General features: G+C 42.0%; 3 protein-coding genes across 7 annotated transcripts; 1 reads left to right on the top strand and 2 right to left on the bottom strand.

Annotated features, from left to right (window-relative positions):
* Positions 1–8: 8 nt before the first annotated feature.
* On the bottom strand, positions 9–2,126 carry gip (gastric inhibitory polypeptide). The gene is made up of 5 exons (XM_063221128.1): positions 2,080–2,126; positions 1,802–1,897; positions 886–1,023; positions 511–606; positions 9–239 (listed from the first exon to the last, which is right to left on the bottom strand). Exons 2-5 carry the CDS (start codon positions 1,885–1,887, stop codon positions 230–232), a joined length of 330 nt encoding a protein of 109 aa, XP_063077198.1. The 5' UTR covers positions 1,888–1,897; positions 2,080–2,126; the 3' UTR covers positions 9–229.
* A 2,248-nt stretch (positions 2,127–4,374) lies between these two features.
* Positions 4,375–14,373, top strand: msl1b (MSL complex subunit 1b). The gene is made up of 9 exons (XM_063221703.1): positions 4,375–4,462; positions 5,499–6,264; positions 7,415–7,614; positions 8,165–8,613; positions 12,221–12,285; positions 12,775–12,842; positions 13,500–13,624; positions 13,940–14,012; positions 14,222–14,373. Exons 2-9 carry the CDS (start codon positions 5,920–5,922, stop codon positions 14,310–14,312), a joined length of 1,416 nt encoding a protein of 471 aa, XP_063077773.1. The 5' UTR covers positions 4,375–4,462; positions 5,499–5,919; the 3' UTR covers positions 14,313–14,373.
* Positions 14,374–18,794: 4,421 nt separating this feature from the next.
* chmp2a (charged multivesicular body protein 2A) lies at positions 18,795–24,901 on the bottom strand. Of its 5 annotated transcripts, none has more exons than XM_063221701.1 (6): positions 24,809–24,901; positions 21,855–22,022; positions 21,139–21,318; positions 20,189–20,319; positions 20,003–20,064; positions 18,795–19,155 (listed from the first exon to the last, which is right to left on the bottom strand). In XM_063221701.1, the coding sequence occupies exons 1-6, from the start codon at positions 24,809–24,811 to the stop codon at positions 19,034–19,036; spliced, it is 666 nt and encodes a 221-aa protein (XP_063077771.1). In that variant the 5' UTR covers positions 24,812–24,901; the 3' UTR covers positions 18,795–19,033. The 5 variants fall into 5 exon arrangements, with proteins under 5 accessions (XP_063077771.1, XP_063077770.1, XP_063077769.1 ...); XM_063221700.1 differs by lacking the exon at positions 24,809–24,901 and adding an exon at positions 23,572–23,671; XM_063221699.1 differs by lacking the exon at positions 24,809–24,901 and adding an exon at positions 23,569–23,595.
* Between the last annotated feature and the right edge of the window lie 52 nt (positions 24,902–24,953).

Raw genomic sequence — 24,953 nt, 5'->3', positions numbered from 1 at the left:
ATTGTGAAATTATCAAAACACCTTTAATTTATTAACAAGATGATTGCTTTTTCCATAAGTAAATAGATCATTTTGACTGACATGAGAGGTCAAGGGGTCATTCGTCATAACATGCTGAACTGGGTGTCATCTCTCTATCCTGTCCATTGCAGTAGGCTGTAGGGTCAACATTTTCTCCATGAACGGGTCCTTCTTCTGAGTTTTCTTGATGTGGCTCTCTGATAACAGGTCACTGAGCACTGTGAACACAGCAAATGTGCCAAAGATGAATATGAACTCGTTATAGATTTACTGTTACCAGATTGTATCACTAAAGATTCTGTGTAATATCGTAGTAGTACTGTGGTAGTAAAATCTTTTCAATGATTAGAACTGCATGCCTTCCACTGGCAGAACGGTACGCATCATAGCCAATAAATGCCACGTGTGGTGAAAACTACACCACATAAAAAACAAATATGCAGACATCATGACAAAAAAATAAAAATAAGAATAAAAAATAAAACATACCCAGTTCGGATCCCCTTGCTGTGCACCCATGAACTGAGCTGCTTTTTCAGGAAGTCCAAATCATAAGTCTCCTCATCCTCTGGATCCATAAGGGGCCTAAGGGGACATTTTGTTCAGATAAAATATTTTTATTTTATTTTTTTCAGGAAGGTTGGGCAAGTGAAAAAGAAACGTCTGAAGCACTAGTATGGAAATGGAGCAGCCTTATTTTCAAAATGAAGAAAATTATTGAGTACCAGTAATTGCACCATATTATTAGGCTAAATATCCACAGTCGCTCACATTTTCAATTATGAGATGTTAATGGCTATTGGTAAATACAGACAAAGAAACAAGGAACATGTTCAATAAAATACTGACAGTGTTCTAACTCACTCGCTCTTTTTCTCCCTTTGATTGAGAAGGAAGTTGACAAAGTTCTTCTGCACCATGGAGTCCATGATTTTGCTGATGTCACTTGCGATGGTGGATTCAGCGTAGCGACGCTCAACATGCACCCCATCCTTGAGTAGACTTTGAAAATAAGCCACAAATACCACACAGTAGTTATACAAATGCATTTTGTACACGCTACTTGTCACCACTGATAACATGCATTTACCTCACTTGATGCCAATAACGTCATGTCGTTTCAGATCCTAACATAAAGTGCCAATGATGCCTAAGTGTGTCAATTCAGTTTTTTTATGGTGTGGTGTTTACATAGGCAGAGAATTACATTTTCTGTGGGTGTTAAAGAAACACCCAAAATGCTGAAAATGCTCCGGTACTGCTGGGTTGTATGACTTCAAAAACGGCTGTCACCCAGTGAGTCAACAACACCCTTACAAGGGTACCGTGGCTGAGTGGGCTAAAGCGCTGTAGCCTACCATTATGCAAGGCACCTGGGTTCAAGCTCATTTGCCCAATTCTTCCCGATCTTTCTCTTTCATTAATTTCCTGTCACTCTGTCCTATTTAAATAAAGGTAAAAATGCCCCCACGTACCTGTATATCTTTTTTTTTTTTAACCATTGCTAACACAATTGTTATTATATGACTATTAGGTCTTGCATCCTTTGTGAAAATCCATTTAGTGCAGTGTTTGATGCAGTGTGTTGAGACTTCATGTCTGATGTGCAGTGACACTGCAGCCCAGGTCTCCAATAGAGCAGCTTTACTTCGATGTGCTGTTCAAATCATGTCACCATGTTGCAAGTGACAAATTCGGATGAAATAGGCAAATTGCTCAGAGCAGCTGACAGATGCACCTGAAATGACAGAGCACCTGAGACAAAATTCTGAAGTCTTACCTCTTCTCATCACCTAGGGCTTTTGCCTCAGCCAGCTTGCAGGTGCCTAGGCAGAGAGCCACCACGACGAACAGGGCACTTTTCATCTTGGAATATCTGTGGGAAAAAATACAATTTTACCATCCGGTTCCTCAATACACAAAAATAAAAATGTAAACAAATTTCAAGAACAGTACTAGAGCCAGTAGCACACCATTCCTAGCTGTGTCTCTACACTGTACCTCGCCTTCTACTGAGGAACTATGAGCAACAGCTGCACAAGTCAATTTGGTCCTTACCCTGTGTGAGTGTGTGAGAGAGATCTCGTGTGGTCAGTCTGATTGGAATGAGCTGTGTGACATTAAGATGAAGTGGGCCTTTTATATATACCGCTGCATTACGTGTCCAGGAAAAATCAAGACAGCAAAAAGCACTTACCTCGGCTTGCATTAGGGAATTTAATGGTGGGGCTAATATTCAGGTGTAAACACTGATAAGATTTTCTTTTCTTTTTCCATGCTAAAATTGGAAACTTTTTGCCTCACGATTTGTTTTCTCATTCCCCCCACTCGTTGACGAAAAGGGAACTTTTCCCTGTGGATTTGGTTAAATTACCGGTGGCTGTCACAGGAAAACGTCTTTCATGGGTAATTAACCTCATTGTACAGTCAATTATGTTAGCCGAACACTGATTGCTCATGATGTGGAGTCACAGTTATTATTTTCTTTGCAGGAGATCCCGGAAACTGATTAGAAAATTGTTGTGAATCACTGAGATGGCAATTAAGCAAAAGTGGCCCGTCTGGCGTCAACAGGTGCTCAGATTATATATTTTTAGTCGATTGAGATGTTAGCTTGGTGGGTTTTTTTTCAGTTGAAATGAGACCACATGCCATGGCAATGAGATGCCCGCACTGCAAGTTAAAATGTAGGCCTATTGTATTATTTTATTGCATCTGTGAAGATAGCATTTCTCAACAGGGGCGCCAAAGCCCCCCAGGGGGCGTTCGGGAGCCCTAGGGGGGCGTTGAGAAGTATACAGCTAAGTGGGAGCGGGGCTTAGTACCCATTTGGGGGCATTAGTCTGTTTTATTTTTCTATACTAAGGGGGGCATTGGCAGGCTTATGATGAGGTAAAGGGGCGTTGGGAGGGCTATGGTGAGGTCAAGGGGGCATTTGTTGAAAAAGGTTGAGAACCACTATGTTTAGAAATATATGTTTCCACAGAAAAATCAAACAGCGAGGATTTAACAGAAAATATATCTTCTCATCTTACATTATGTTCTTACAATGTCTGACATGACGAAATCTAATCAGTCTTTTTATGATTCAAAATTCATTCATTCATATAATCAGACTCAAACTGAGGAGTGGTTTAAAGCAGCATGAGTAGTCACTGCTTCTGGGGGTAGGGGGCGGGGGGTTACATATGGTCTAATATGCCATCACTAACACAAAGACAAGCTTATTGAACTGTTTTTTACAATAAGATTATAAGATTGGAATTTAGTTTCACACAGTAAAAAAAATAGGCTGTTAAGATTTTTCTCTTTTTTATAATCTTGATGCCATGGAATGGGTTGAGTCAGCTGAGTTTTTTATGATAAACTTTCTTCACATGGTTCTGTAGAGCACTAGGCCCTAGTTCCCAACTTTTTCAGCAGGGACCCGCTTTTGGACTTGGCCTACGCGTTTTGGACCTTATGGCCTTCTTCAGGGTATGAAGAAGGCCATGAGGACTGAAACACGTACTAAAATTATAACATTGAGTGCCTCAGATTTTCTCCTCATAGGAAGTTGTCTGTGCTGCAAATAGCAGAACAACTAATCTACATTAAAGGCCCATGATGGTATTGACCTGTGTCTGAATGTTCGAAAATGTTTTTTTGTATTTGTATTTTTTGTATTTTTTTACGGACTGTTTGAAAGCCCAACTGCCCACCTCCCATTGTCATTGTGACACACAGCACTCCACAGTACACAAGTGAACACTGCACTGCACACAGCGAAATTGCATTTATGTCTCACCCGTGTAAGGAGACAGCCCCCAATGGCGCCCCAAGGGAGCAGTGCGGCGGAACGGTACCATGCTCAGGGTACCTCAGTCATGGAGGAGGATGGGGGAGAGCACCATCTCTCTCCCAATTCGCTTCCTGTCCACCTCTCCCACTGTCCTGTCAAATTAAGTAGTGAAAGACCAAAAAAAAGGGAAAAAAACTTAAATGACTGATTGTCATTATAGCAGAAGCAGTGTCAGTTAGCTATCCTACAGTGAATCTGCAAAGGATCTTTGATCAGCTGCTGAAAAGGCCTGAACATGCGTTAAATAAATTAAATTAAATTAAATATGCCTGTAAGTTATAGGTGTTGTTGCGTAGGCCTGTAGTCTGAATTAAATGAGTTGCCATTATATTCTATTCAACAAACATATGCTAGGTCATCAATTAAACAACTCAAAATGATACTTTGTAACAAAAAGCGACCTGTAAAATGATAGTTCTACGGCTCTGCCTGTAACCCGCCCTAAAAATGACGTCATATCTGATTTTTAAACTTCTTGGGATCCCGCCCTACACGCATGAAGCGCGTGCGCACTCAATGGTGTTTAAACATGTTTTGAAATGAGCGGAAACATGAAGTGGATTGAAGAAGCTTTGCAGAAAAATTGAGGATTCGTTAAAAGTAATGTACATAATGTTTGATCAGTAACTAACGTGTATAAACAGTCCAAGCATGTTTGAAACAGTTAAATGCGACACAAATGAACGAAAACGTAAGACCTTGCAGGCATGCTACTATTGAGGTAAATATTTTAACGCCAGCTTGCCAGCAAGTCTTGTTATTGTTTTCCCTCTCACCACAGCTAGCAGCTAGCTAACCAATATTGGTGCCAGAGATAGGCTAGCTTCGCAGCTAGCACAGCAGAACGCTAGCTTGCTGTGGTTGAGTGAATGGTGAAGCTACGTTTAAGAAAAGGCCCTGCGCCGTTAAAACAATAAGGTAGAAGGAACTTGCTTTGTCTCATGATTATAATGTAACACTTGAAACGTATATAAGACGCTTGGGGTTGCTTTGGGCACCAGAAGCCCCCAAATCCTGTATTTGAAAGTGGGTACAGCACAGACGCCATTATTGCCAAGACGTATGAAGGCTAGTTCTACCGCTGGTTTGGTAGAAGCACAGCCCGTAGCAAACGGCTCGTGCTAACCACCAACCAGCTAACATTAGGGCTCTATGCTAGGTACTAGTTATTCGTAAATCGTCTACCAGGCTAGCATCTTTGCACCTTTTGGATAACGGTGTTGTATTGAAAGGCGCTCAGAAATATTCTTTTCCCAATTGCACCTACGCAGCGTTTCCTGTGTTTTGTTTTGCCGTTGTCAATAGCCAGATTGTGTGTAACATAATGAAGGGTGTCTGTGTGTCAGTGTTTTTTTTTTTATTGTGGGGGTTCGTAGCGTTAGCTTGTCGATTGCGCCACCACATCAACATAATTCTCCTTCATGGCGTCTCGCTTCTGGTGTAACTGTGATTTACTCTGCTTATACGCACAAGGTTTGTTATGTTGCCCTCGCTGTGTCTTTGCAATAGCATGTAATGAATGTTTATTATGTCAAATGAACGAGCTTCCTCGCTAACGCCACTACCACTGTTATTTTCATGGACCATCAAAGTGTTTTGGTATAAATCTTTCATATTTGCCTTTGTATTGTTTTAGGGTGAAGACGTGACATTTCTACATAACAGCACCTTTCCACTGGCGGTGCTCAACCTCTCCTACCTACGTTGCAGTTCCGATTTTTTGTGTTTTACTCCCCTCGGCTATGTGACATGCTTTGTTTACTAATGCACGTTCTGAAATTGGACCCAGAAAAGCTCGACCTTGACAAAGCTGACATAGCGACTGGTCACTCTGTCGTTACCCGAGCATTCCCGTGTGCATTGGGTTCGGACATTCCCACAGTCTCTGGGGGAGACACGCTTCTAGTGGCGGACTGCTCGGCAGATCTTGGAAACTGGACGTGAATAACCTTCCCAGACCGGACCGGACCCCACTCGGTAGCACCAAAACGACGGGACCGGTTCCGCCCGGGTGCGCGTCTGAGAGCGCAGGGACGCTGTCATCCCAGGCCAAACCCATGGGGGGCGAGGGAACCCCTGTAAAAACCAAAACTCCTCTTGGACAGACTAATGCTGTGGATGACCCCATAGCAATGAATTCGCACAGCAACTCCAGGGATGCCGGCACGGACGGCAACGCCAGGGGCATCGATGGCACGGGTCTGCCCAACGCGGCATCACTGGAGGCCAGCACGGACGGCAAGCAGCGGAGGACCATCAGGAAGACCCCGAGTCACCCCCATGCTCAGGCCACCTGCCTCCGGCAGATTCTCCTGCTTCAGCTGGATCTCATCGAGCAGCAGCAGCAGGAGCTTCAGACGAAGGACAAGGAGATAGATGAGCTGAAATCTGACAGGGATACGGTATGCACTAGAAAAGCAAAGCAGCATCACTATCTGTAGATGTCATCATCTTCAAATGGGATGCAGCATATAGGATTGAGGACCAGTATGAACACAATGGTTAATCCCAATATGTCACAGAGAAATGCCCGTTTATCACTTGTTTTGTGTGTACCTCCATACATCATCCCCTGGAATATTACCCATCAACTTGCATGTCGGAGCACATCTACCAGTATGAACACAATGGTTAATCCCAATATGTCACAGAGAAATGCCCGTTTATCACTTGTTTTGTGTGTACCTCCCAGAGGTGGAAAGAGTGCAGAAAATGTGTACTCAAGTAAAAGTATCTTTACTTTGCCTAAATTCTACTCAAGTACAAGTAAAAGTACCCATCTAAAAATCTACTCAAGTAAAAGTAAAAAGTACTTCACTTAAAATGTAATTTGAGTAAAAAGTACTTAGTTATTTTTAATTAGCTTTCGTCTTGAGAATGTCATGTTTATTTTTCTTGAATATCGTCCTCCATAACCTATCTCTTGCTTGGCACCAGCCATCATCCAATACATTGATACAAGATAGTAAAATAGTGGAAATGCTGTGTGCCATCCTGCACAATCTTTCATTTCCGGCGGATTGTGGCATTATTGTGCATGGCATTTTGTCTCTCAGTCAATTTTTTTTACTCAGTACTCAGGCCAGGTTCCAGTGTAATTGAGTGAAGTGCTTGGGTCAAAATGTACTCAAGTACAAGTAAAAGTATTAATTTAAAAAATTACTTAAAAAGTACAAAGTATTCATAAAAGCTACTCAAGTACAATATTGAGTAAAAGTAATAAGTTACTTTTCCACCCCTGGTACCTCCATACATCATCCCCTGGAATATTACCCATCAACTTGCATGTCGGAGCACATCTTGACATGAACAAAATCACAACACAGCAGGCCTTTTTAATGATTCAATTGCCATTAATATTACCCAGTTCTGCTACTTAACTGCTTACTTAAATTGAGTACAGAATACTACCTTATATTCACAACACAAAAGCCATGACAAACTCTACAGTGTGTACATTCCACCAACTACCCTCTTGATATTAATTTCATATACCTGTCATTTCTTTCTTGTAGTAATACTAATGATGTGGTGTGTGTGTTTTTATTTCAGTTGCTTGCACGGATAGAGCGTATGGAGAGGCGTTTGCAGCTGATCAGCAATGCGCCACGGAACAAGCGCCTCTTCCAGCCACTGGAGAGATGGGTGCCCGAATCTGAGGACTTCTGGGAGGCGGGGGAGGACGCAGGCCAAGCCGGGCCACCTAAAAATGCCGCCGTCCACAATAATAAGGATGGCAAAGGGCAGAAAAGGTGTGTGTGTGTGCTGGGGGCAATGGTGTAGGTTTGGTTTGGAAAGTGGTGGGGACAAAATTTCCAGAGTTAATATTTTCACATTATATTTGTTAACAAATGGTGGGTACATCACAAAAGCTGTATTGACATGTCCCCACCATCCTCCCCATAAATTACGCCCATGGTGTGGATTGGGGTGTGTGTGTGTGTGTGTGTGTGTGTGTGTGTGTGTGTGTGTGTGTGTGTGTGTGTGTGTGTGACATTGTTGCTTGAAACATGTTTGTTAACTTGTTGATAATGTGTTACTGTTTAGTAAAGTGCTCTATTGCACTCCTATGATGAACATACCTTAATGGCTCATGGCTACTGCACTCACAACAATGTTTTAATAAATTCTGTGTCATAAATTCTAAGGCATTTTTCGCCCCAACTTTAAATTCTGCACTTTGTTTTTATAGAGCAGCATTCATTTCTGAACTTTAATGTCATAATTGCGTAATAATCAGTAATGTCATCTACTTTTGTCGTGTACTCCTACCATAATGGCCGCCTCGTCACTGCTTCACAGGAAACTGGGAGCATCAGAGCCCAAACTGCCGGCCGGGAAGCCCAGAGGGAAGGCGGCCAAGCTCAGCCAATCCCAAAAGGGCGACAGGCATGACATGGTGGAGAAGTCTGCCGCCGCCTCACCCCCACCTCCTCCAAGCCAGCAGCTCTACCACCGTGACGTGCACCACATCAAGCATGAGCCCGACTCCCCCGAGCCCCTCCACAGCAGACACGAGCCCCCCCTCAGCCACAGTCACCACAGCCACAGGCAGCCTGCGGGCCAGGCCTCCCCTGTGCTGCGGCCGGTGCGGTCCACGACAAGGGACCATGATCTCCGTGAGCCTGAGGAGCCTGCCATGGAGGACCTGCCCTACATGACCACCACGGAGATGTACCTCTGCTGCTGGAAACAACCGCCTCTCTCCCCGCTCCGCGAGAGCTCGCCCTGCAAGGAGGAGGACGTTGACAGTGAGTGGATCGCGACTGTCTGTGTGCCGTTTTGATGGCTAGAGATTGCTGCTGATGGTCAAATACATGCCTTATTTATTGGCCACTTGCATACAAAATTTGACTGATTTTATCTGTTTACACACATCCAGCATAAAGCCTAGTGTATAAAACGCTAGCCTAGAAATCTAGACGCCCCTAGCGACCGCAAATTGAATTTGCTCCCGGGGGCAGTCTAGCGGACCCCGGTCGTTTTGCGAGGCTGAAAGTTATCCGATGACAGGGCCAATCAAATCGCGAGGGGGCCGGGCTACCTAGTAAACAGGAAACTTTCTAAGAAGAAGCATGGTGTCCGTCCGTGCTACATACAGCACGAAAGTGTTTACTTAATTTAAAAAGCCTGGATGATAATACATTTCGTGGCTGACATGGATTGATGTAATACACCATGAACTTATGGGGCACAAATAGATCTCAACACATTACCATTTGATCATTTGATGTTTTAAACTAGCTCGGTAAGCTAAGTTGAGCATTTTACAGAACCAGATAGTCACACGTTATTATCAGACCACTACTGTAGGTGTAGAATGAAATTGTTGCCCCAATTTCTAACAAGACACATGCCATTAAAAACGAGACATTTGGGAGCTTTGGAAGTCTTTGAGTAGCTTACTAAATAGATGGGAATGACACCGAGTCTACCAAGCTAGTGGCTAGCTAACCTGTCGTCAACAACACAGACCTAGGTATCCAGGTTAGGGTTAGGTTAGGGTTAGTCTTAGAAAAAAAAACTAGGGTTAGAAACAAAAAACTAACATCAAAAAGATAACTAGCTCCGTTATATGGCGGTGGGATCGATAGTCTGGCTAGTGGGAGCGAGCTGACCGGGGAGCGTCCTGCGTTGGGAGCGACAATCCGGGAAAGTTATGGGTAGCTGGCTAGCTAACGCCGAACATGCCATGTTGACAACAATCATAAATATAACCATTTAACAAGCCCCAAATTGCTCGACATTTTGCTGATTGATCAAGGAGGGTCATGTGGTTGAAAACGAGGCATTTTTGAACTGTATAAGTGAAAACACGATTTATTAGGAAACTTGTTTGTGGCTGTGGTCATCACACGAATTCACTGCTACGACGGCTGGAAGTTGCCGCCTCACCTACAAAGAGGCCCGCTAGTGGCTTGCTAACCTGTCGTCAATAGCAGAGCTAGGTATCCAGCCTTGTATTATATGCCTGCCCCAAATTCTAATAAGATCCATGTCATTAAAAACGAGACATTTGGGAGCTTTGAAAGTCTGTAAGTCGCTTACTAAATAGATGGGAATGACACCTGGTCTACCGACCTAGCGGCTAGCCATGTATTAGTTATGGGTATACAGCTAGCTAGCTAACACCGAACATGCCATGTTGACAACAATCATAAATATAACCATTTAACAAGCCCCAAATTGCTCGACATTTCGCTGATTGATCAAGGAGGGCCATGTGGTTGAAAACGATGCATTTTTGAACTGTATAAATGAAAACACGATTTATTAGGAAACTTGTTTGTGGCTGTGGTCATCACACGAATTCACTGCTACGACGGCTCGAAATTGCCGCTTCAACAAAGGGGTGTGTCGCGTGTACGAGACAGCTGTGACGTTACACAGAAGTGTGTGGGGATTGGTTGTTTGCCATCCAATTGCGTGACGTTGAGTGCTGAAGCAACCGTTTATCCCGCCCACACTGCTGCCCAGCTCTCCTAGACCCTGGTACAGCTTTTTGCTGTACGGGTCTGGCTGCGCTAGGCTAATAAAACGCCATATGCATACAAGATATCACATTTTTTTGTGGTTGTAACTGAGCCACTTTTTGGTGCTTGAATACATCTTGAAATCAGCTTGAACTAATCTCTTTTGACTGGCATGATCTGGATCCATGACTATCTTCACAAACCTAGATCGCTGGTGATGCATACAGTTGATAACGTATGCATCAGAATTGTTTTCAGGGGCTAGGGTTGTCTGGTCTTCTGGTTTGAACCTCCAGTTTTTTTTCTTCCTAATCAGGGTCTCCGCGGATCCTTAAAAAGTCTTATAAAGTCTTACTTTTAATATTTGTTTTTTAAGGTCTTATAAAGCATTATATTTCGCCAATTTTTGGAAGTGTGGTATTATATTTACGTGGGAGGTCTTATATTTCCCCTGGGTAGCTTGAGTGTAAGAAAAAGGTCTATTTTTTGACGCTATAAACCTTATTTAACCGGCATACGTCCCTTATCAAGATGCGGAAAAGTAGATGAAACTGATCTGTGTTTGTGGCGCAGCGCAGCCCGCTGGCCACACAGCGGGGGCAGCCGCAGACCTGTGGGTACAGCCAGAGCCGTCTAGCCTACTTGAATGTTCTATTAGAAACAGTCTAAAAAGTTGTCGAAAAAATATGAACGTGAATCGAGATGGGTAGATAGATGCACGTTCAGTGTAATGTGGCTTGAGGACAAGAAATAAAACGGTTAGGTGCTATCCAAAGCAACGTCGGAATATGAAGCTTGATGTTAACTGTGTCGGGAGGACGCATAGCCTAATCAGTCGTTGAGTGTAAGTTTTAAATCTTGTCTATCGTAAGCATGTTAGCCATGCCCTCGCGTTTGGGTAGAAGCGTTTGCTAAATGTAAAGGGTTCATTTCATAAAGTCCATTATGACCGTATTCGAAAATAAATGTTCCTTCATACAATAGCCTACACTTTCAAAATCGCCTCTAGATACGTGACAGGCTATTTGAGGCCTCTGTCAAATGCAAAATGATTTCGTTAACATGATGGCAGCATGAGGAAGTGAGCGCGAGGCAATACGAAATCGAAGCCAATGATCTGGCGAGGTGCGTAATATCCAAATCGGTACCCAGATGGGCAACGGTAAACGCGCTAAATGCTTGTTATGGACATGCTGGAAATCGCTTCCAAGTTGTGCGCTGTTTGTTGAGAACAACAAACTACAGACAGGCTGCTCAAATTAGAACGCTTGCTTCTGCTACCCGTCTCTGATAAAGCGAGCTGGAGGAGGAGAAACGGCACTCAGAGTAGTCGTACATTTAACCCTTTTGACACCAGGTGTCATCTCTCCTAATAGCAAAGTGCATTCAACTATTTATCCATCAGAAATGATTAATTGTTGAGCCATTTTTAATGTGTACATTTAAAGGCATTTGATGAACATTCATCTGAGTTTTCCATAGGCCGTCAAAACATGCGTGGGACCCTCAATTAAATGCCAGTTGTCAGTTAACTGACCATATGCATGCATGGTGTCTGTAGGCCTACAGATCAGTTACACCTTGCTACTGCTTACACTTACACTGTGTTTACCCTAGGCTACACTATAAAAGCACAGTAGTCATATAATATTGTTTATTATATATAATTATGTACTAGGCCTACATTTCATTATAGCAATGCAAACTAATAACATTAGCAATATTGCAATGCCTCACCCCGAGCGGTGGTCTTATATTTTATCATCAGAGGTCTTATATTTGTCTTAAAAAGTCTTATATTTGGTGATCCAAAATGTGCAGAAACCCTGCTAATGCTTCCATTGATGTTTGACACTTGTTCCCCTTCCTGTGTTTTTGTCTTTAGTTCCATCGTGGCGGGAAAGGAGTGTAGAACCGCTACATGACATTGAAGCCTCTGACATCCCAGAGGTGAGACATAGTGGGCAAATTCCATGATCCATTCCAAATATTCCCTTCAATGGGTAATAAACCTGTGGTTTACGTTAAAAAATAGAAAAACATGTTTTAGCATTTGGAAAATGGGAGGTGGGGAGGGGGGGGGTCGCGAAAATATTCTTGGGTCCAAAAGGGTGTCCCAGCAGAAATGGTTTGGGAACCACTGGATAAGTGTATGAAGACCAGTCTGGCCCAGGATTACCTTAATGGCTATATGTTTCATTAGAATGTAAAAACGGATAATGTTCATTCATTGATCAGGTTCATTTATAATATATATATTCATAGTTATGGCTTTTTGGTAGTCTCAGCTTTTGGGTAGTCTCTCAACAAAAGATATTTGTTTAACATTTACATTTTCACATGCAAATAGATGCATTAATTTAGTGTTGGTTACTCTTTGTAGGCTCTTAAAACTGTTATTTCATTGTTATTAATTTCTGATTTATTATCCCCCTTTAGAATACGGATGATGGCATCTTCCTGAAAAGACATTTAAAGCATGAGACGGATGAGAAACGACGGAAAAGGTGGGTATTCTCTAGGTTACTTCCCACTCAAGGCTATTCTTTAGCTTGTCCACCTGCGAAAGGTCAACACATTATCCTCCATACACACTTAAAGGTGCACTGTGTAAGATTGAAGAGTAGGTATTGCAACTATGCTGTTCACTGAATCTGTGTTGTCCACAGCCAAATCTTTTCATAAATATTTATAAAAATACAGTAAGTTTTGCAGCTAAAAATGTCTATTACTGGAGATTCAAAATGGTGGACAATGGAGAAGATCCCCCTTTTCATGTATGAAAAGTGCTATTTTCCCAGTCATAATCAATACGTAGAATTTGATGGTGGTGGTAAGTATTCATAAAAAAGGCATTTGTGATTGGGCAGCATGAATTCTGGAAATAAACTACTAAAAATATTACACAATGCACCTTTAAGTATACGTCCTTGAAGAAATTAAATGAAGTAAAGAAGTCAAATTGTAAAAATGAGGAAAAATTGTACTCGCTTGGACAAGCTTTCTTTGGAAAAGCTTATGTGCAAATCAGAGTACACATTCAACATTTAATGAATTAAATTCTGACGAAGGTCTCTGAGCATTCACACCTGGCTGCTACATATTCACCTTGACCTTGAATTTCCCTTTGGGATAATGACGTTTTCTGTTGTTTGGCGCCACAGGTGGGACATCCAGAGGTTCCGAGAGCAGCGGATGCTCCAGAGGCTGCAACAGCGCATGGAGAAGAAGGCGCCCGTACCGGAGACGGAGCCTGACCTCACATCTTTCTATCCCGAGATGGAGGATGGTACGTTTGTTTTGTCTTGAGTGGCCCCAACAGCCTTCCGGTCCCAAATTGAAGTGCTTGATTCAGACTGGATGTACCAGTTCTATCTGGGGAAATATAAAGTTTTCAGGCTAAGAATCGTGCCAGTTCACGCAAACCTTTTGACGTGTACATGCCAATGATCTATGTGTTGGGTAACAAAAAAAGGAACAATTACAGTACATCTCGGGAAAGACAGTTGTGTTAGCTGAATGCTAGGTTGAGGTGTTTTGTGTGATTGTTGTTGTTCTCCCATACCTGAACATAAAGAAATAGTTTTATGTGTTTTGTTTGCAGTGGAATCCATCATAATCACACCATTTCTACCAGTCATGGCTTTTGGAAGACCTTTACCTAACCTAGCCCCAGAGTAAGTGTTAATTCTGTCTCACTTGAGCATATTATGTACTTTGATTTATTTTTTATATAGTCTGTCATACATGATCATAATATCAATAGTTAGACCTACCTCAAGAATAAAATAAAAAATACACGTCATACAATGTATTGAGTCATTGACAGTTTTCAGGACTTTCGGTTGCGTCAGTTTCACCCACACACTTCTTTTCCCGGACACAGGAACTTCGAACTGCCCTGGCTGGATGACCGAAGTCGATGCCGCGTTGAAAATCAAAAGAAAAACGCTCCACACAGAAACTGTAGAAAATAACATAAAAAACTTTAGAATGTGAAGTTCAATACTTAAGAATAAAACATAAAATCAACACAGACACACACACATGCAGAACTTTTTTTAAGAAAAGAAAAGCGTCATGGGGATGGGCTGAGTGTCAACGACGTTCAGCCATATCTCCCAACACCACAGTCGCCACCTGCGCTGGTAAAGCCTCGAGAGAAGTCCGAGGAGGGCCACAGAGAAAGGTCTCAAGACGGAGTCCTTGAGTCTGCCGAGTCCCTGTGTGTCTCCGGTGCGGCCGCCGTGACAGCAGGGTGGGTGGTAGGGTATGTGTGCGCCCCAGCAAGGCTAGGTGTCGTGGGCGAACGAGTGCATGGGTGCGGGTAGCCCGAGAGCCAAATGAATCCAGAGGAAGAGCGTGCAGGGCTTAAAAATGGCCACCAGAGCTGAGCTGGTCTGGTTTTGTTGGATCTGGGCTTGTCTTGTCTCGTTGGATCTGGCCTAGTCTATGGCAGAGGTATCAGTCACAGGCAAGCCGCACAATGCAGTAAGAAGAAAAACCACAAAGAAAAAAAGCAATAGTGACTGAAAAGCGCAGATATTTTTTTTCTTTATTTAGTATGTGTATGTTGACTACAGAATGCCACCCTCTTGTGTTAGAGGAGTGGCCTCCTTTGTGTTCTGTTAATGTTTACACATATGTTTTTGTTTTTGTGTTTTTTTCCTATTTGCCTTGACTGAAATGTGTATCAAAATGTCTCCTTTTTTGTGTGTGCGTGCGTGTGTGCTTTCACTGTAGTGATCTTGGTTGTGCAGACAAAGCTTAAAAAAAGTGAAAACTAGTTAATGGATGATTGATGGAGCGAGTTTGTGAGGTATTAACAATGTGGTTGTTAGGCTTTGCAAATGCACAGCATGCATGTCTTGTTGCTTAGTCTCATCTCACTACTAACTGTCTGTGGCAATATGCAGCAGATTGTTACAAAGGTTTATTATATGGTTGTGACGTCATCTGTCGAATGCTCCATTCATTTCAACGGGGCTCCCCAACGTTCGGACGTCTGTTATTTTTCGATAACGGACGGGTTGGTCTATAACAGACCGCTGTCAATGCCAACAAGACTTTTCACTGCTAAAGCGACTTTTCAACAAGACTCTAATCAGCTGCTGTAATAGACAGCACCCGTTGTCCTGGCTACCGCTGTCAATGGCAACAAGACGTTCACTGCTAAAGCCACTGGCTTGTATACAAGTCAGTGGCTAAAGCGAATGTTTCATATCACTCCGCAGGGGGTCCGGTCTTTTGTCACTCTAATCAGCTGCTGTGATAGACAACACCTGTTGTCCTGGCTAGCCTACCTAGCTGTTGCCTAGCGGTGTTCCACAACGGCACTGTTTTGTTTTGCGCAGCAACAATCTTAACATTAAATAGGTCTAAAGAAATGTCTCCGCATGTGTGAATCATTTAAGTATATCCATATAATAAGCGGGTTAACTTTCGGCGAGTCGGTCGCTTTGTGGAATAGCAGCACTTCAGAGAGAACAAGACCCCTCCGCTCCGCGTCGGGGTCTAAAGATTCTCTCTGTCGTGCTGCTATTCCACGGTAGCGACCTTCTCGCCGAACGTTAACCCTTACTTATATGCTTGTGAACTTTTTTTTGTTTCTTTAAAGGAGCTCTCCACTTTAAGTTTGGTAAATGGGCTCATTCTGAAATGTCCATACCATTAGATTGGTTGAGGTGTTTCTTTTTTAACAGTCAGACTCATTCTGAAAGCCGTTATCTAGGAGGATCACTTAAGCTGTTGGCATTGGCATAAAAACCAATGAGTTGAATTGGACCAGCTGCATGCAAACTGGTCTAATGTGATGTCAGTGCTTTATGGTATTGCCAATAAACCTGGCTTCAAGCAATTATGGCCTTTGCCACACCCACCAATTGATTAAGTGGATCTAAAAATGGTAAAGCTCAACTGTTGAACTGTTAAGGAGATGGAAATTGGGCCCATTTCCCACCAAAAAGTGTTGTGTTCCTTTAAGTCTGTCTGGTGGTGTCAGAGAAGGAAGAAGTGAACACCTTGTTTAAAGGCAAGAAGAAAAACTTGAAAAAAATGCTCTAAAACTTGTTTTATTGTGTGTGCATGGTTACATTGTTTTAAATGGGCACTTGGTGGCGAAAAAAGCTGACACTGAATCCTATTTTGGTCAGAAATAAATCCCCTTGAGATACATGTGTCTCGGGCTAGCAGGAAACATTGAGGCTCCTCTCTTTAAATTGGCTTTTTTGTTTTGTTGTATTAAACCTGGCGTATCCTCATGCACCCCCACCCAATTTGTCTCAGATCTGCACTTGTGTTGAGCTTGTATGAAAATTGATGATCAGTTGTGTCATTATTTATTGCCAACATTCAGATTTCTCCCAACTCCAAAAAAAAATCTGTAGGGTCTCCCAGTATTTGTCTAAAACCATAAGAGAAATGACCCCTAATTGAATCTGTTTTTGATCTGAGTATTGAACTTAAATCTTTAGTGTGCAGTCTTTTACAAGCCCCTGTTGAATTGACAGTTGTTCTTTTTTTGTTTGCCTGCTTATGGCTGCGTATTTCTTGGAATACACATCTATCCTCTTAACTCGTTTGTAGCACAGAAGCACAAAATGCCACTTCAGTTCAGGACACAGTGGCAGCTGACATCCTGGACAAATTTGAAATGTATGATAAACCCTCTCATCTGTATATAGACAACGTAACTTTACAATGGGTTGTACATAAGCAAGACATGGCTGTTATTTTTCTATTATTTAATTTTCCAAGTGATGTATAACCAATACTGTCATTCTATGATAGTTTGTTCGTTAAATACAAAAGGTTTTGGAGCGGAAAAAAATACAAAGCTTATCATTTTGTATGACACCATCTTGCCTCCATCATTGTGTTTTCCTCCTTGTCTTCTAACTGCATTGATACAAGCCATAATAATACATCATGTTCATGATTAGAAGGCATACAGGGCTAATAGTATTCAGGTTCAGTGCCTGATTTCAGGCGTGACAGTTTGCAGGAATGCAATGTAGCCATTAGGGTTTTCTTCTACCATCAGGCCTGTACATAGAGCAATCAAATATGTAACTGCGTTGCCTATTAACATGTCACATTATAAAATAACAATCTGCTTGCATACAGTACACATAATGGACACAGACCAGAATATGAATTGTGCAGCATTGGTAAACAATGGTGATGAAGCCAAGATTGAATGTTGTTTTGCCTCATGACTGGCTGTTGCTGTCAGGGAAGGGCAGTATGATTTATATGAATATTTCCTTTGCCTTGATGTTACTTAACAAGGTATCCACTAGGACAGGTAGAACTGGTTTATTTGGTAAGGGCATAAATGTTACAACTTGTCATGTCTGTAAACAGACTATTATCGTCTTTGAAAAGAAATCCACATAGGTTTTTTTTTGGTAAATGTGAAAAAATGTTTATTTGAGCAACAAAAAACAACAGAACAAATAATTTGTCCAAAAAATAATACGACCCTCACCCCACCTTTTGAAACATGTCCAAAAGTTACACTCCCACAACAATTTGTTGCCACCGGTGGTGATAGTCTCGAATAAGGGCAATTACGGCTTCACTCCATTCTTAAATTTCACACGATTTCTCCAACATAATATTTTATAGTTACCATATACCTCTCTCCACATACCATGTCAAGATATGCACAATTATTATTTTTTAAAGTGTGTGGGCTGCTCACTTGCACACAGAACTTAAAAACCTTATAACAAATGTATTCCCTAGTCCGGAGCAGTGAACAGATTCTATAAATGCAGATAGTTCTAAGCCTCATCTGACACTGTAAAACACATTGACCCCATGAAAAATAGAAAATAGAGAGAGAAAAAACAAACAAACAATAATACAGTCCTCGGAGTACACCAATGTCACATGATGTCAGTCCCATAGTAACACAACCATGTACTTGCCCAGACGACAATCAGAATGGACAAATGTGTAGTGATGCCTTATTTATTATTACAAATGTGACTTAAAAATCTCTAAAATCAGGGGCCGCTTTACCAATTATTTGTTTAGCGACGGAAGGAAGTAATTAGTGTTTAATTCCCTCAAGGCTTTAGAAAATAATCAAAAACGATTCTTTGTTTGATAACCACATGCTACCCTTTAACCCCCCCACACATTTCCACCAACAACACATTTTTATCTTGGGAAAAAAAATACAATTTGAAGTGGCGAATAGATTTGTTTTGGATTATGATGATGGTCATTGGTAAAGCACAAGAGTATATATAAAAACGGCACATTTAGCACAGAAATAATGATGGTAGAAACGAACCAAATTAGAAACCTTATAGTGTACGCTGCAGAAGAACAAAGACACTGGACACAACATGAGCCCCAGTGCTTCGTTTCTTGATCATCTTACCTACCTGCTATGCATTCTATGCTTCGGTAACGAAATCAGAGCAAGAGAAAGAGACAAAACAAAGTCTTTACACGGTTATGATCTGTATTAAAGCCTCCACAGCCAAGTCTGCAGTTTCCAACCCCTCAACCAGAGATGTATACAGTAGAAGTAGAAGTACTGTTACATATGTAATTGCATCACTAGTAGTATGATATTACACAGTTGCAACTATGTAAATACCATACTCCTAGTGTTGCAATTACATCCATAGCAGTGCTTTTATTTCTACTTCCTACATGTCTGCCTGGTCCCGAGCCCTCCTCAGTCTCTCCTGAGGTTGTTGAGCCGCTCCTCCAGGTCTGCATCCGCGTCCGCCAGCGCTGCCTGGGGTTCAGCCTTCTTCCCGCCTGCCACAGACAGGCTGCCTCCCGTAGAGGGGAGATCTATTGGGGAAAGGGGACAAAACAAAGAGAAAAGACAAGAGGTTTGTATTTGCATTACACTTAAAGACGCATGGTGTGCAAACTTGCCTCACAATGGAGGAAAACAATGAAGCTGACATAAAGGTGGCATAAAAAGGTTTATGGAGTTAAGTGCAAGGAGACAAGCTGAGAGTACTTGAGAGGAAGATGTTGGTTAGGTGGTTTGTGAGTACTGAGGACCTGTTTAATTAACAGTGCACTCTGCAAGTATGTTACGTTTTTTGTCTCATATGAAGTGGACAATGTACTTTAACGAGTAAATATTTGGATTGATACTTTAACAGCAACATGAGGAAAAATATATTAAGGGACATCAAATTAAAAGGATTAACAGAAGAGCTTTGCATGAATTAATCCATAGCCTTGTTAAACATCACTAAATGCCGTTGGCAAGAAAAGGAAGAGAGAAATTCCACGCAACATGGGCCAAATGGTGATCTGTTAACATCAAAGATGGGTGGTTTAAAGGCGCTTTGGTAACACTACCTGAGGAGAAGAAGAGCAGGTAGAGTGCTACTAGCATCCCTCAAAATCAACGGGTGCTCTTGGAGGGTGCAATGTTCAATAGAACCGAAGGGAAAAGATCACCTAATTTTTTCCTTCAGTTTCACTGACTATGTGAAGAGAATTGAACATGTACTTTCTATGCCCAATCTGGTTAGTCTAAGCTACCATATACTGTTTAGTAACCGTTGCACCACTTTTTCTTGCTCCATTTCCTACCAGAAGTACCACGAGCTCTCAAACAATCGTGCAGTGGACAGATTCACAGTGAACTTCTCCTTTGACTGAAAAAAGGGCATCTTACTTGAGAGTTCGTCTGAAAGATTAAGGCCCAGCTCATCCAACACTTGGGAAACAATGGCGTCGCTACAGCAAAAGAAAAAAGAGGAAAGAATTCGATTAGGGAAATTCAACTTCAGCCAAAATCCATAGTCATGAGTCAGACTCAACCTGTCCTGAAGAGTTCGAGGGACAGACCGCTCCGCCTCACCTCTCATCTTCGTCATCTTCATCTCCCATGGCGTCATCGATGGCATCGTTCATCATCTCTTCTTTCATCTCCATGATTTCACTCTGTCTTTCAAACTCCATCATGATCTTCTGGATCTGTGGCAGCTTCAACTGGAAAAGTAAAGTCAACGGAACACACATTTAACTCATGAATGTAGCAACAATCAGAGTGTTGAGGTACCATCTTAGCCAGGCTGTCAACACCGATTGCCTTCACTCGATTTCATTTTAAATCAACAACCTGGTCAGGTATAAGACACACTGCTCCAAAACCCAGGAAGTAAGATTTTTGCAAAACGCCATTAAGCAAACAAAGGTGAAGCTAGGGCATTGTTAATTTTGAAGTCCTTTTAAAAAAAAATTCTTTTGGCTTTTGTATGCCTTCATTAGGACAGAACAGTTGTAGAGAGACAGGAAATTAGCAGGGAGAGAGAGAGACATTTTGGCAAATGACCTCTGGTCGGAATTGAACCTGTGTCGCCAGCGCAGTAGCCGAGTGTCCTAGCCGATTGAGCCACGGCTGAGCCGTCAATTTTTAAGTCTGTTTGTAGTTCGTCAATTTGACAGTTTGACAATTTTTCGACAAAGTTATGGCCAAATAGTAGGCTTGTACAAAAAAAGAACAAGCCTAACATGGGGCAGGCGAATCCCCAGGCTACAAGCCCAGTCAGTTTTCAATGAAGTGGAAGAAACCATCTGATGCATCAGGTTAGATTACATATGAGAAGATTAGAATATTTTTGACAGAACTACCTCAGTTGAGGTCGTGGGCAGCCATGTCAGTGACCGTGTCAGGTCGAAGCAGTGCATCATAAATCTGGAGCAGCAACAGCGTGTGTACATTTTTATCCACGTTTACTTTTGATCCGGCACCTGTATGATTGGATGTGTGTGCATCCTGAACACCTCTTTTTGGCATCCATTCCTTACCTGTCTGTTCATGGTGGCCATGGCCTTGGTGACTCCCTTCATGGCCTGCGCCATACTGTTGTTGGACTTTAATGTCTGGATTTTGAGGCTGACTGCTTGGATGTTCGCTTTCATCATGATGAACTTCTTGATGTAGCGCCGCGTGCGGACCAGATCCTTGGCCATGATTTTGACGGCATCCTATACAAGAGAAATTAAACACAACGGCGTATATAATCAGTATGTCTGACTGTTACGATGGGAACTACGCAAAGGAACTTTTTTATGTAGCGTTTTGTGCGGTGATTTTGACCAGGGGTTCCCAAACCGCCAGGGGTCCCCGGCCCCCACTTTGAAAACCACCGATTTTGACATCATCCTTTTCAGGATAAATTAAATAGAAAACCCTTTATCGTCACTGTCTCACTCATACAATGTAAACTATACATAGATACGTACAGTGTGATGGACAGCCTCTTGCGCAATAGTGCAACATGTACAGTCTGTGGTCTATTAACAAGGTATAATACAAAATAATTCTGACGAATGGGACAGAGTGACTTATATTTCTTAGATTGCATATGCCACACAAGGACAAACACATATACAGTAACTGCTCCATACATCCTGTGACCTGTCTGACAATATGCTTGACGTGAACCTAAAATCTATTTGATCTCTCAGAACTCTCGTCTGTGTGTAAATATGATTCTGATATATAGGAGCAATCATCTCACCATCTGTCCTTGTTTGGCCATTTTCTTGATGTCTGCGATGATTTTCTTCTCTTGCTGCTCAAGTTTCTGCCGCTCTCTGTCGAGGTCTCTCATCGCCCGGTTCAGAGCCCGCTGGTTCTGTCTCAACATCTCCTCGGGGGTTTTCCTCCGTCCAAACAGGAACTCCATCTAGAGAAAGGTAACAAAGGAAATAAGTTCAACAAATTAGCACTTAGACTTGTACAGTCTGTACAGACATGATACACATACACAGACTGAATGTACGGCATGAGTTTTAGCTTACCACTTTCGCCATAGTGACTTAACAACATGGGCACAAGCAGCAGTGTTGAGTTGGACAGTATGACCGGTATGACCAGTCAACCGTATGAAATCCCAGCAGTGGAATATTATGTGGGGTAGTTATGGTCAGTTGTTTAGGTCATCTAGACTAGATTCTTACTAGAAGTTCAGTAATCTAACCAATCACTGTTTAACCGGGAGGACCATCTCCTGCCTTCGTGCTACTGGAAAATTTATCACGGCCAAGAATAACCATGGAACTACACTGGATAAAGTGCCCATGGCTTTTGGCAGTTCGCTTGACACCAACCAATGACATGTGGCTGACGTTATGCCACTGGCCATGGCATTTGTGGACCATTTTGACACGCCCTGTAACAACTGAGTAACAACAGACCAACACAACAGCTGAAAAGTAGGAAACGTGTAAGTAAAATGTTCTTACAAAACAACCATGGCATTCAAAACAAGCAACTAGTTACAAATACACTCCAGATGGTGGTGTACAGAAACCCCATAACGTGAATGACGAAGCAGGTGGTAAGTCAGACAGCTAACCCATTACCATTCGCTAATTATGAAGCAGTGAGATCCTTTGAACGCTATTCAGTATCTGTCAGAACTACGAGACACAAAAGTGTCATTTGAATCTGGAAAACGAAATTTGGACTAAAAGCAACATTAGATAAAACTAATGGGGAATTCCCACATCTAGGTCATTTAAAGTAGTTAAAACCTGAACACACATAGCCTACTCTCCCTCCTAATTGTATACGCCTATTTATAAATATCTACATCGGATGCAATGGAACGATAACAGACGAAACATAACATTAATGTTTAGAGGAAAGAGAAAAACACAGGAAAGAGAAAAAACATAGTTGTTGAGTTAGCTCGTTAGCTGAAAGACGGGCTAACAGGTTGGGCAAATAGGAGCAGAGCAGTAACCCACTTGTGGCACTTATATAAGGGTCAGATTCAATTTCATGTCTATTCATACCTTGGCGACGTCTGTGGACCCCTAAAAGCAGCTGCTACTAAGAATAGCAAGAGATGACACGACGTTTTCGTCGCGATTGTTATTCTGTTCAGCTCTGCTTTGCTTGATACTTCCGTATCAAAATAACTGCACTTCCTGCTAGTGTTGCTATGATGGGAAGTGACGTCAAGGTAAATATTAAATGTCAAGTTTCCAAATTTTCCGACACATGACAGTAGTTTCATGGGTATGGGTTAGTTCAGGAGGAACTATACAATTTCACTAGGGACAAAATCATTTTAAGTTGTTGTCTTAAAAAAATACTACATATAATAACGTAAAATACATTAGATGAAATTATCTGAAATGACATTTATTACAATGTACAAGTAAGAATAAATCGTAAATGTTACATTATGAAACAATGCCATTTACGTGAAGAAAGTAGCCTACCACCTTCTGCATCTTTGATCCTCCAATCTCTTCAATCACTCACCTGGAGGTAAATTCAATTATTCAGATTAAAGAATAAATTACAAGTCTGGCATTCCATTTTCGAATTGGAGATGTGATTCTAACAAAAACAAAACATTCCAAGTATTTTAGATTCTCCTCCATCAACACTGTTTTATCCTCCAGAGACAACTCCCAAAGTGGAAGCACAGACCTATACAATCTGTGGTGGAGGTACGAAATTCACTTGCCAGATGGCGCTATGACCACATTTGTTGTTGAGATTCTCCCATTTTCGCAAAGTGCAGAGGAAGAAAACCTACTGGAGCACAATACGGCTCGTCTGTCCAGGCTGAAATGCCCTAGAGATACGTTGCTAATTTAAGTCAATATGAAATATATAATTTCCTTTCAGTGCTTAGTTCCTTCGGTTGTACCATCCTAAGCGTTCAACTAAGGACTACGGATAAAAGTTGGGTCGTTTTGACTGAAGACGTCGGCAGATTATTCAACTTCCTCCAACACAGTGGATTACAGTGGGCCGCGGAACTTGCCCGGCCTATGCGGGGTTTGGTCGACGGTTCATGTCTGTGTAAATCTAGCTCGAGGCTTTTTGCACGGCCCAGGATATTTTTGTTTCAAGGCTTATCGGACAAAGTCAGATTGGCAGAAGAACGAGGAAGCATTGCCATTTAATTGAAGTGTCAGATCACTACATTGGCTTTTATCCGTCCAACTGTTTTCAAACGTTAATTAATTAGACGAATTTCAACTAGTTAGCTAGCTAACGTGTTAGCCACCTCTTTCTTAGCTAGAAAGATAATACAACCCGATACAACCATTGGCATAGGATCCTTCCTGCCTCCTCAGCGATGGAAAGAATGTCGGCAACCTTTTTAGCTTAACTATTCTGGTTTCTCACAGCTTCTGATCATCATCAATATCTAATGAATCAGTAACATTAGTCGCTAAATGTACGTTTCCAAGCGTGCTCCATCCGCTGTTTTCATTTTGATAATGTATTATTTTTAAAGCTTGGTCACTAATAATTATGGGGCATGGTCTACACATCAAGCCTTCTAGCTAGTTAGCTAGCTAGTGGCGTACTCCGCTAACAAGATATGCTTGCTAGCCTCATCTGTTCTGATGGCTCCTAGCCAGCACTGCAATGGACATGAGGATGATGATTATGTGTTGCTTACATTAATCAACACTAATATACCTCTCAACACTTTCTTACCATGTTGACTGAGATTTGCTCGACTTGTGATCAACAGGAGTAGAACTATCTGACGTAGCTGAATGGCTAAATGTTGAGTTGAGTCGTCATCGCAAACCACTGCTAACTAGTTAACGTTAGATGAAGAAGCGAAATAGGTAGTTAT

This window comes from Engraulis encrasicolus, chromosome 17 (genome assembly GCF_034702125.1).
Source record: "Engraulis encrasicolus isolate BLACKSEA-1 chromosome 17, IST_EnEncr_1.0, whole genome shotgun sequence".
Lineage (NCBI taxonomy): Eukaryota > Metazoa > Chordata > Actinopteri > Clupeiformes > Engraulidae > Engraulis > Engraulis encrasicolus.
The sequence above is the reverse complement of the archived record's forward strand: the minus strand, read 5'-3'. Positions and strand labels throughout refer to the sequence as shown.